The following is a 12,113-nucleotide window of genomic DNA, read 5'->3' on the forward strand; positions in this document are numbered from 1 at the left end:
TGTACTTGTCTTGGGTATGCTGATCACTTTTTTCTTTATATTCTCTCCACAGTTGTTTTAAAAATTCTCTTTATATCTCTACTCATCCATTTAATCCCCACTTGGTTTATTCTCCTGACCTTGGATATGCAATTTGATAATGCTTCTCTCAAACAATCTCTGATCACTTCCAATGCACTACTGACATTCTTTCCTTGCAGCTTCTCAAGCCATATCACTGCTCTAAGATGCCTATTAAGTCTACCATAATTACTAGCTTTATAGGTCAACATAAATCATAAGTCCTTTCTAGAAAGATAATTCCACATGTTTAGCAACTTCCCAAAACAAGGCTACACGGTCACTTTCCTTAACTGGAGGCAGGGTGTCTACTTCAGTTATGGATATATCTTCTAATGCTATTAACAGATCCAGCACTCTTATACTCCTGGTCCCCTCTATAATATATTGTTGCAGGTAATTATCCCTTAGCAACTATATACGTTTCACTTCCATCTTGCCATGCCTCCTTTCCTCTCTCCAGTAACTGTTCCCATAACAATTAATTGACCTGCAGTCATCTACTGATGCATAACATCTTCCTGTGGACCCACTGGCCTATAGCAACAACCAATAATATATTTTGTCCTTTGGTCTCTATCTCAAATGAAGCCTGAAATGAACCATCTCCCCCAGACCTAAAATCCTCTTTAACTTCTAATATGTTGATTACAGTTCTTTAGCTATCATTAGTAATACCTTACCTCCTGTCCAATTCCTTCTATCCTCCTTGAAAATACAATATCCTTTATATTCAATCTCTGCAACTATCAGAGTTTGTCAACTAAGTCTCACTGATGCCTATAATTTTTGGCCAAGTCAAGCTGATCAATGCCCTAAACTCCCCTCCCTTATTTCTGATACTTCTGGCATTTGTACATGCATTTCAAAATCCCCTTGAACCCATAGTTACCCTTGTGTAATGTCATTACAACCTATTCTAATATGAAACCTGTGTTGCATAATCATTTCTGTATACACACTCATTTATACCAGGTAGCCAGACACATACTTAACCCTTTCTTGCATGAATTTCCGCCATCTTGGCTACACAGTACAAATTAAAAGCAATTTACGACTGTGGAAGTTGCATTCTTAGCCACTAGGTAACACCACTATGCAGAGGAAACCCACTAGAGTGGACTGCATGCATCAGAGGTTACAAAACATGTCTCATGGAGCTGTGAAGTAAACCAATAGTAGCCGTCCACCACAGTGGACATGTGCATGAGAGGGTTAACTGCATCCCCCACCCTGCCCAATATCCCTAGTTGCCCTGGTTTTGTACTTCCAAACTTTCATTGAACAACACTTTCTACAAACATCTAACTCCCATTTCATTCAAATGTAGCCCATCAGGAATATATAAGTCTTTTCAACTTAAACAAGTCCTAAATATTTACTTATACTTCGGTAAAGGATTAAACAAGAATATAATTTCCTGTCAAGTACAATTTATATTGAAAGAAATAGAGAGAAGACAAGGGATCTTGGAGTAAATGAAATAACTGGAAGTCAGAGGATGGTATTATGAAGACAATGCAGAAGATTATAGCAATATTGAGATAAGCATTGATAAGGCAGAAGTGATTCCATTGTATAATAAGACATTGATAAAACAACATCTATTATACTCAGATCTGGTCATCATGATGTGGAAAGGTTGAAGAAACTTTGAAAAGATAACAAAAATGTTATCAGGATTGTAGAACATTGGCTATGAGGCAAATGAGGGCATGTAATTTGCAGATTTTGAGTATGGAAGAAGATAAGGATGTGATAATGATTGCAATGTTAAGCTTTTCAGAGATATTTTGCCAAATGGATAAGGGACCATTCCTGGAAGTTGCACAAGCGAGTGGTAAGTAAGAAAGTGAGAAAGTTTTTTGGTATATAAAATGGTAGGTGGCATGTTTTGCCTAAGAGGATGATCAGAGAGAGCAGACAGTCGATGAGTTCCGAATAATATCTTCTCTGCTTATTGTGAATTAATGCTCTTTTGGATTTACTTTGACCTTTCTTATTATACTAGACACCCTTCTTGATTGCACCTTTAAATAAAACTTCTAATCAATCCAATATACATGTGTACATACAGAGAGTTTAATTCAACGTATGCATTTTATTGCCAATTTTCTTCAGCTATGCCAAGTGACTTAGCCTGCCACTTCTAATCACTTTTCACTTATCAAATAATTGTTTTAAAATGAATTAGTAACAGTACTAAAATTTTAAATGGTCAACAAATTACCATTTTGCAGCTACTGTGACTGTGTCACAGCATGCAGCAAGGGTCTTAATATGAATGCAGGTATTCTGATATGTCTGATCCTATACTATATCAAGGAATACTAAGATAATTCTGTTACAGTTCTAATTTGTGTTCAAATTCATTACTGTATAATATTTAATGTTAGAGACTGTAAAACAAGAACAAATTTTTTTTGTGATATGTGTGATTCATTTGCAAGCATGAAATAATGAACACATCACTCTTGTGGTAAAGACTGCATACCTTCATTGCTTTTGGGAATGAAATATCAAGGAACCAAGATAAAAGTAGATTCATTATTGCTGCAATGCCCAGTAAAATTAATTTCACTCAATGAACTTGGGAAAAAAGGCTGGTCACCTATGATTTTTGGGATGCAGTGATAGTGATTGGAGAGAATCAAAAGAACAAGTATGAAACTGTTACTTCTGTTTAAACCAATGTATCTAGGTTTTTTAAGAAAAACATTACATATCATATGCAAATTAAGAATCTGATATAAGACTAGCCATAGGGATCTTCCAATGCTGCAAGCTACTGCAGTAAACAAGGATGATGATTTTTCTGTTTCAGGGTTGACTAACAAACTTCATCAGATCTAAATGAAGGAATTAAATAATGTTAGAGATCTGGATTTATTGAAGGAACAGAAATTTCAGTTTTTAGAAATAGAAACAAATTTTGAGACAAAGATGAAACAAACGAAGTTTATGAGCCAAAAGACTAGTACTTGTACGTACACATGGATGCCTCTGTATATAAGCTTAAAAGCAATTTTGTTAAACAGTAGTAACAAGAAGCCTTCTATACCCCTCACTTCCTACACACCAGTAAAGATCAAAGAAACTTGAAAGCCTGCAGGTTGATAGAAGTAATAAGGTGCATTGTAATATTTGTGATCAAAAGTAAATTACTACCACTGCCTATACAAAGATGATTTACAAAGCATTATTATTTTTTTTCTGTTTATGGGATAAGAGAACAAGGACTGTACTTTATATTGAGAAAAGATGATCTTTCTGAAAAAGTCCGCTACCTAACTGAGTTGCAGTCCATTTTAAAAAAGCTCAAATCAGAGAGGTATTTAAAATGTCTTACTATAACAGAATAAGTATCCTGGAAATTATTTGGATACAATTGGAGAGTTTGTTGTTTTGGATACTCGATCAACTCATAATAAAGTACCACAAGATGGGGTTTGGATGTCTGAAGATTCACTTCATCCAACAAAAAAAGCTATGAAAACCTAGGTAGAGTGATAAGCAGAGCGAACAGCTCCAGCAGGACATCCTGGTAATGGAGCAATAATATCTAGGCAAATGGAATGGGGGTGGTGGTAGTAGTAGTACGATGAAAGATTACTGTTGATTTTTTTGAAGACAGCTTCATGAAGGTACAAGAAGAAACCAAATACCTATAAGCACTTTTAAATGTGTACATTTTTATTTTATTTTATTTTTTCTTCTTTTCATTCATTGTTGGAGTGTTTGTTTCATGGAAATACCAATTAGAAATCTGTTCACTTTATGCACCTTATGATCTGAACTCTAATGTGCTATTACTATGCTAAGTGATTACTTGGAAATCAACCATTTAGTAAGTTCTACTTATTTAGACACAAATCTAACTCCTACCCTAACAAAGTTAAAAGTTATACTAGATATAGGGATCTAGCACAGTACCTGCTAGAATCCTGCATCTAACAGTATCAGATATAGCATATAAAGACCAAGAGAGGGAGAGTAAATTGATAGTATTGTATGGTAATTCCACAAGAAGTAGTGTTTGATGAGAACATGCTAAATTGTGCTTTCCTGATAAAGATGAAGTAACACTGTTTTCTGAAGATGGAAAATGAAAGCACTGACAGATACAATCATCTAAGCACAAAATGATTGAACACCTAAAAAGATTTGGAGTTTAGCATCTGGAGAAAGACTTATTTAGTAAGAGAATGCAAGTGTTTTAAAAATCTAAATAGGAATTTTTCAAAGAATTTTTTGATATACTCAAAACTAGAGATTTCAATAACTGCAAAAATGCTACTATTTAGTATAAAGTTCTGGACAGACATTTAAATTTGAGCACTCATGGTTTTTTCCTGTATGTCCTACTGCTATTGTCCTCTTACCGTACACTGCAAACTTTGCTTTCTATATTATGATTTGTGTAACTTGCATTGTTTCCAATAGGCACAAAATAAATAAATCAAAGAATGCTAAATATATCTTCTTGGGTCTCAAATTTGAATAGGAATAGTCAATAAAAATGCAAGAGTATCTGTGGTCTCAAGGAGATATTGCAATTTATGTATACTAATGGCACATACATTAGGAATAAGGATGAGGAGATATTTTGTTATTGGTCAATTGGACTTGGCCAAAAATTATTGCATTAGTGAGAATGATGATGGAATAGAATGTAATGTATATTGTATTTTCAGAGAAGAGAGCACTGTCGATGAGAGAAGAACCACAATCTACAAAGGTGGAAGTTCAGTAGAAACAGGGTGTAGAATCTCACTACATTTGAGATTGTCTGGTGTGTGAGATTGAGACAATCATGATAAAATATATAGTTGGTTACTACTATATGGCTACAAAGAAAGATGTAGATAGCATGTATTGGCCAATTAGCTCAACATGCACAAGTTATAGATTATGAAAAACTTCAACTAAGAGGACATAAACTGGAAGGAGGAAAGAACACATGGAAAGGAAATTTATGCAGCTAGCTACTTAGAGAGGGGTGCTTAAGGGTCAAAGCTGTATAACTGAGAGGAGACCTCCACATAGCCTTTAAAGGAATGCAGAGAACCAACCAGGGCATCTGACCTAATGTCCAATCCTCACCTTCTCGTGATGCACCCTGTTGGGTATCTACCTGGATACCGAACAAATGAGGATGGGCTGGCAATTTGAGATTTAGCCGACCAAATTGTATTCTTATTGGCTTAAACCAAAATATAAAATGATGGTACAATATGACAAAATTTCATGTAAGCTGGGGCATCGCCCGATTAAACAAGGCCCCTGTTCTTTTCGCCAGGGAACAACGAAAAGTAAGCTACTGGAACAAATCTGAAAATACACCCCAACTCAACATCACCAGAGTTAAAGATCGGTACTATCAGCATAAGAAGCCTGAATAGCAAAGAAATAGAGTTAACTGAGGAATTAGATAAGTACCCGATCGACATAATAGGGGTGACTGAAACAAAAAAGATAAAAACTGGTAACATCTTTCTGAGCAATAAATACAAAATGTTATATTCAGACAATGACAATCAAGGAAAAGAAGGAGAAGAGAAGGAGTATTCAACACTCAATACGAGGCTAATCTTCTTGAATGGCAGGCAATCTCAAGTAGAGTGATGTGGGCAAATAGTAAAAGTGGAGGAATTTTCTGAGGCTTTAGAGAAAGCAACTGACACAATGAAAAAGGAAAAGTTACTCCTTGTTGGGGATCTAAATAGCAGAGTAGGAAATAAAAGATACAATCATTTGGGAAAATTTGGAGAAAAGAGCAAAGCTAATAATAATGTCAAAAACTGCTCAGCACATGGACTGGTTATTACTAACACAATGTTCACATAAAAATGTGCATAAATTCACATGGAGAGAAGAGGCAAGGAATAAGAAAAGTCTCAGTGACTATGTTATTGTTGATAGTGATGTTTTCTCCCTGGTGCAGGACACCAGAGTGTACAGAGGATTTGAAATTGGAAGTGATCTCCATTTAGTCTTGAGCAGGATAAAATTGAATTTCCTATCGAAAAGAAGAACATGTAAGAAAGTTTTAAAGCGAATAAAAGTTGAGCAGCTCTCAGATGTGAGCTGTAGACTAAAATACACAAACATGACTGAAGAAAACATGAAAGAGTTTGAGAACAGGAACCAAACCTTGTAGATTCAGTGGCAGCCCTGAAGAAAACACTAAGATTCAGCCAGAGAGGCATGTGGTGAGGTTTTCTGTAAGGATAGAAAAATCAGGACTCCTCCATGGTGGACACAGGAAGTTAAAGAGGCAGTGAAGGAAAAAGAAGAAAGCATATCAAAAGTTTTTGGCAAATAAGTCAGCTTGTGCTCTTAGAGAATACAGAGACAAATGTAAGAAAGCTAAACACTGTAAAACTAGCAACAAAAGTCATGGGAGGACTTTGGCAAGCACATAGAAAATAAATATCAAGAAGGTGGCAAAATATTCTGGAGGTTGTTGAAGAAGCTTAGAAACAGAGGAAAGAGTGCAGTAAAAGGAGTTAGAGATGATAAAGGTGACATGAAAACAGGAGAAAAAGATATCCTTGAAGTATGGAGTAATTACTTCAAAAATTGCTAAATGAAACAAGCAGTGATAACACAGTCATAAAAAACACTCAACAGGCATACAGTCAGGAATACATATCCATACTTGAAGTAGAAAAAACCATCAAAGGCTTGAAATGTGGAAAAACAGCAGGAGTAGATGATATTCGACCAGAAATGCTGAAGTATAGTGGTATAAAAGTCTTACAGTGGCTGCAGAGGGTCCAAAGACGAATGACCAAAATGATATCAGGACTCTGGAGTGTTGATTATGATGAGCTTTTGAAGGAATATGGATTACAGAGGTTGGTGGGTAGGAGGAAAACAGATATGATAGAGACCTTCAAGTTAGTTAAGGGATTTTATCATATCATACAGAAAGAATTATAAAAAGAGTGGATGTTAAGATTTGAAGAACGAGAGGCAATCCCTGGAAGCTGTATAAAGATGTGGTGAAGAAGGATGTGAGGAGAGAATATTTATGTGGAGAGTTGTTAGTAAGTGGAATGCATTGTGAATGTAGACAGTAACTTCAAAGCTCATTATGATAGACATGTTGCAGGTTGTGGGCCTCTCACAATGAGTCTCTTGACTCCATGGAGGTTACCAAAATAATAACAGCAGCAGCACAAGCATAAATGACAGAAAGATTAATGATAGCATTATGAGTTGTAGTGGAATATTATGGCTAAATGCAATTAAAGTCCTAGCAAAATTTAGTAAATGGTATACAAAAATAACTAAATAAACAAATAAAACTATTGGGGAATCAAGTAATATTTTTCACAGTGGGGATAAATGTAGTTCATCTGATCTGTTCAGATATAAACAATATGATAATGCTTCATAATTTTCTTTATTGTCTTTCGTTAAGAAATCTCTTCTTGTGTGGAACTTTATTAGCTTTCTTCTAGTGAGCTTTATGTGCATGTGTTATAGTACATACAGGCAATAGTCTCTGCAAGCACAGACTATTTCAAGTTCAAGACCACATGATTATAAAGTTTGCCTGTGTTCTACTACTTTTGATATGGTTTGTTAAACTTCTCTCATTTAATATTATGGTGCTATAGCTTTTAAATCAATTGTAATGAAGATGTTTATGTGTTCAGTGAAAATTATATGAAAAAAGAAAATGTGTTTTATATAAGCAGTCATTTAAGCATTATAATAAAAACATTCTAATGCCAACAGTAAAATAGTTACAGTGAATATCTGTACTTTCATTTCATTAAAGTTAATTACTGTGGTTATCGTGTAATTTATTATTTAACCCAGAGTTAGTAAGGTGGGGTCACAGACCCCAAACATATAGAAAGAAATAACTGTGACAATGCCAGCTTCCTAACGGCGGGTTAAAGATTAGTGTTATTTTTTATTTATTTGTATCTTTTTAACTGGCTTGCAAAAAAGATTCATTTATTTATATATATATATATATAATATATATATAATTCACAATAATATAAATCAATATACTTGTATAGAACTATAAATTCTCAAATCAAAAGATACAATTTAAGAAACAAAAATTCTTGATGTTATAATTAGCAATAATACCTTTATTTTCTATTTTTCATTAAAATAATTCCTATTTAAATATATTTAAATCAAATAAGTATAATAACCATGTAATTATAAAATCAAGAGAAAAAATAACCTGAAGCACTTTGGAGCTCTTATCCTACAAGTATATATTTTGCTATAATTATGAAATTTCTAATAGTTATTTCAAAAACATATTTCTCAGAGTAAAACCAAATTAGGATTCTGTTTGGTTGGAAAAGAAGTTAATTAATGATATCACTTTTTTTTCAGTTAAAGACAAGATAGAACAAATGACCAAAAAAGGTTAATGATGCTCAGGTGAAATTAAACTTCATTAGTGTGAATGCATTATGGAAAGAAGATGTTCATATAAAAATAAAGAATAAATTAGTCTGCAATAATTTGTGGTTATTTGAAACAGAATCCAAGTGATTTCATTTCAAAATATATGCAGCATTTTTTTCCTCTTTCATAAAAAGAAAAAATCCTCCAAATTCAGAATTCATAGAGTAGATATATTTAACTGCTAGAGATGATACTGCTTGGATGAACTATTTCATCAATATAATATTTAATGAGCTTTTATAATTATTTCTTTAAAAATGATTTTTATGTCATTATAACATCTGTTTTTATGCATGAAATGGATAATAATTTCTTTAAGGACCACATACACATAAAATTCATAAAGAATGGCAGCTATAAGAAACATACTATCATCCAGAATAAAGTCTATGCTAAAGAAATGGAAATAAAAAAATAATGACCTTGTAAAATCCAGATTATAAATTGGTGAATTTCAACCCAAATCTCTTTTATGGTAGAAATCTTTATATCTTCAGAAACAAAAAGGAGTTTTATGAATCCAGTAAGAACTAGGACTGAAAGTATTAGAGTTATCCTCATAGTATTCCAGCAAATATTGAATCCAGTAACAGTGACTATCCATAGAAAATATATACCAATATGGAGATTTTATTTTGTTAATACATGTATGCTCACATGTGCACACATATACACAAACACAAACATACACATACATAAATATATAAATACATGACGTACTGAACTGGAAACATATGCTGAAACTTGGCATATTTTTCCTTTAGTACACAACGAAGTATTAGATGAATTTTAATAAACTTTCAAATTTCCTTTTCTCAATTTTTTATTACAGAATAACAAACCAAAATTATACAATTCTTCTTCTTACCTGCTGGCCATAAAAACAAGTCAGCTACATGTCAGCCTTCAAAGTTCTCTGGCGTAAGGACTGATTCACAAACCAGAGGGTGAGCACACTAAAACATTCAGAATATGATGTTAAAAATCCGATTAGAGCATAATGAAAATGATAATTTCCCATGTTTAAAATATAAGTGATCCTTTTTTTTTTTTTCATGTTACAAGAATGAAGAAGAAATGTAATTTAAAATGTAGAGTAATTATCATTTTAAAAAATGCAGCAAGAATAAAATAAAAGGAATCTCAAAATCTGTTGTGAAAGATGATTATGCTCACATTGTTCAAACACATCGCGCATGCACACGCACACACATCCACACACAAAAAAGGCAGTTCATATTCCAGATGATCACCTTATCTACAGTTAAAAGAAAGGACATGGCCTAAGATACATCCAAAAATGCCAATTTGCCAATGCAACTCATTTCACAGTAAAGCAAGAATTAGGAAAGGTGAGGGGGGAAACTATCCATATTGTTTCCAGTCAAACTTTTTGCAAAACTGAGATTAGAAATTTGTAATTCACAAATATATAATGTTATATATGTATTATGAACATGAATATTTTAAGCCAATCAAATGTTTTTTGCAGAATTGTGTGGATTTTGAGCTCAAAGGAGTTTCAGGTTTGGTAATATTATACAACAACATGAGTGAGTAGAAATTCCTTGCCTATATACACATACTTTTAAAAGTAACCATTCTTAACTTAAATTTAGGAATGGTTTTTTAGAATTGCTAAATATTTTGTTTAGAGGGTAAGAACAGAAGTTTCATCATCATCATAATAGATCAGTTAATACTTAGGAGGATAAATATAATTTTATTATATTATACTTGATGTTTTATCATCCATATTGATGACATCAGGAATTATCAAAAATATTGCATTTAAATACCTCTGTCAAGAACACATCAAGCTTAACAGACTACTATCTTAATAGCATGATTACATATGATCCCTTTTTGTTAATAAATTTTATTAATATAAGTATATTAAGAAGAGAGGACATATAAAAAAATTATACAAAGATTGAATAGAATGCAAATTAAAATAATGATTAATATCCAATTAACTGTACCAACCACACAATTAACATTTCATGTAGATAACTTTAATACAAATGCAAAAGCAGTATATGTTGTTTGACCTGGTGTTTGATGTTTCGGTTTTGAGGGGAAAAAATAATTTTAACATAAGCTTAGTCCTAGAATTTTCAATGTTCTAACAAGTTGGCCTTTAGAGCAGTTTTGCCCCTCAGAGCAGATATTTTTATTGGTTGAATACGTAATATTTTAATAATGTATTTCTTGGGAATTTCCTAGATCTATTAACTTCCCCCACCCCCCCCTACTGGAACTAGTTGATAGGTACTTTAATAGATGAGTTAGTTGGTAGGTCTATTATATTTGGAAGACATATGCTGTCCATTTGCTACATAATTTAAAATACTCATTCTTGTTGAGATTATGATACTTTGGGCTTTGAAATAGGGGGGTTATGAAATCATTATTAAAACTCCAACCCAGGAGAGGTTGTAAACCTATAGGATATCTGCACTGTGGATGAGCTAAGTTTTTTTGTATTTTTTAAAATAGTATTTATTTATTTTTATATGATCCAGAAACTGCTCTAAAGGCCAAATGTAAAAAGCCTAAAATAACTTGAAAAGTTATTTTAGGCTTCTAAATAAGCAGTGCAGTGGTCTCACACTGTGTGATGAACTTCATCTCCTACCTAAAGGCATTCATAAATATCCATATCAATCACAGGATTCAAGTTTGTAGCGTGTTGATTGGAAAGTAGGTACATAAACCACCTGGCCAATCAAGCAGGCTGAGTATCCTGGTTAATCACAATGTTCTTGCCTACATTTAGGTGCTGTGTGACCTGTATGGCTAAAATATGCTACATCACAAGTGAATCTTTGAATATTTTGACAATTCTAGAGATTTTTGTGTATATGTGCATGTGTGTTGAGGATGGTTTAAATGTGGTCAAGTTGCAATTTTTAAGGATACCAATGAATTTTTTTTTAATGTTTTTCCTAGTGCGTTGAATTTGGTTATGGCATATAGAGGCTTAACTTTTTTTTTTTTTTTACTATAACCATTTCCAAGGAAGGCATTTTTTTATTAGCTGGAGGACTCTCTCTAAAGAGCAAATTGCCTTTACTTTGTCTGTTACGGTTCTGATGATTCCCAGTTTATGGGAAGAATATGTATGTGTGTACAGGAGCTTGTGCATGCAAGTTTTCTGCAACCAAATGGCTTGATAAGTATATAATGAGAGTGTCAAGAAATTAAAAATATACTACTTCCAATGCAAATGAATGCAGTCATGCTGACTGTAAGGTGGCTAAGAAATGTAATGTAATGTAGCTTAATTGCAAATGCATCACTGATGCATCTGAACCAAAATTTAGGTTTGCAAGGAGAGGCATAGAGTGAACTACTTGATTAATAACAAATTGTTCTGATAATGATATTTGTGAAGAGGAAAGATATAACAAAACTGAATAAAATATTAGCATGGAGTAATGTTTTGCTAATTTCTGGTTTTGTTTCTTATATATAATCACACTAAATTTTACATAAATGCTTCACAGTATTATTATTATTGACAACTCCAAGGAGTCCTTAGACTCATCCAGGGAGGCCCTAAATATCATGTCAAGAACTATCAAACATTTGCGCAGTATCTT

The 12,113-nt window shown here is 33.1% G+C and overlaps 1 protein-coding gene across 5 annotated transcripts in view; it reads right to left on the reverse strand.

Moving 5' to 3' along the window:
- LOC150108648 (single-stranded DNA-binding protein 3-like) overlaps window positions 1–12,113 on the reverse strand; it is a 511,764-nt gene that overhangs the window by 28,431 nt on the left and 471,220 nt on the right. For 4 of the 5 annotated variants that reach the window (XM_090416121.1, XM_090416119.1, XM_090416118.1 and 1 more), the window contains one exon: window positions 9,377–9,464. The exons of the other annotated variant lie outside the window; for it this stretch is intronic. In XM_090416121.1, coding sequence (XP_090272247.1) covers window positions 9,408–9,464 — 57 coding nt within the window. In that variant the 3' untranslated portion in view covers window positions 9,377–9,407. The remainder of the gene's footprint in view (window positions 1–9,376; window positions 9,465–12,113) is intronic. 5 annotated transcript variants of the gene reach the window in all.

Source organism: Typopeltis vanoorti, chromosome 3 (genome assembly GCF_054136105.1).
Source record: "Typopeltis vanoorti isolate ZY-2024b chromosome 3, IOZ_Tvanoo_1.0, whole genome shotgun sequence".
In the NCBI taxonomy this organism is placed as follows: domain Eukaryota; kingdom Metazoa; phylum Arthropoda; class Arachnida; order Uropygi; family Thelyphonidae; genus Typopeltis; species Typopeltis vanoorti.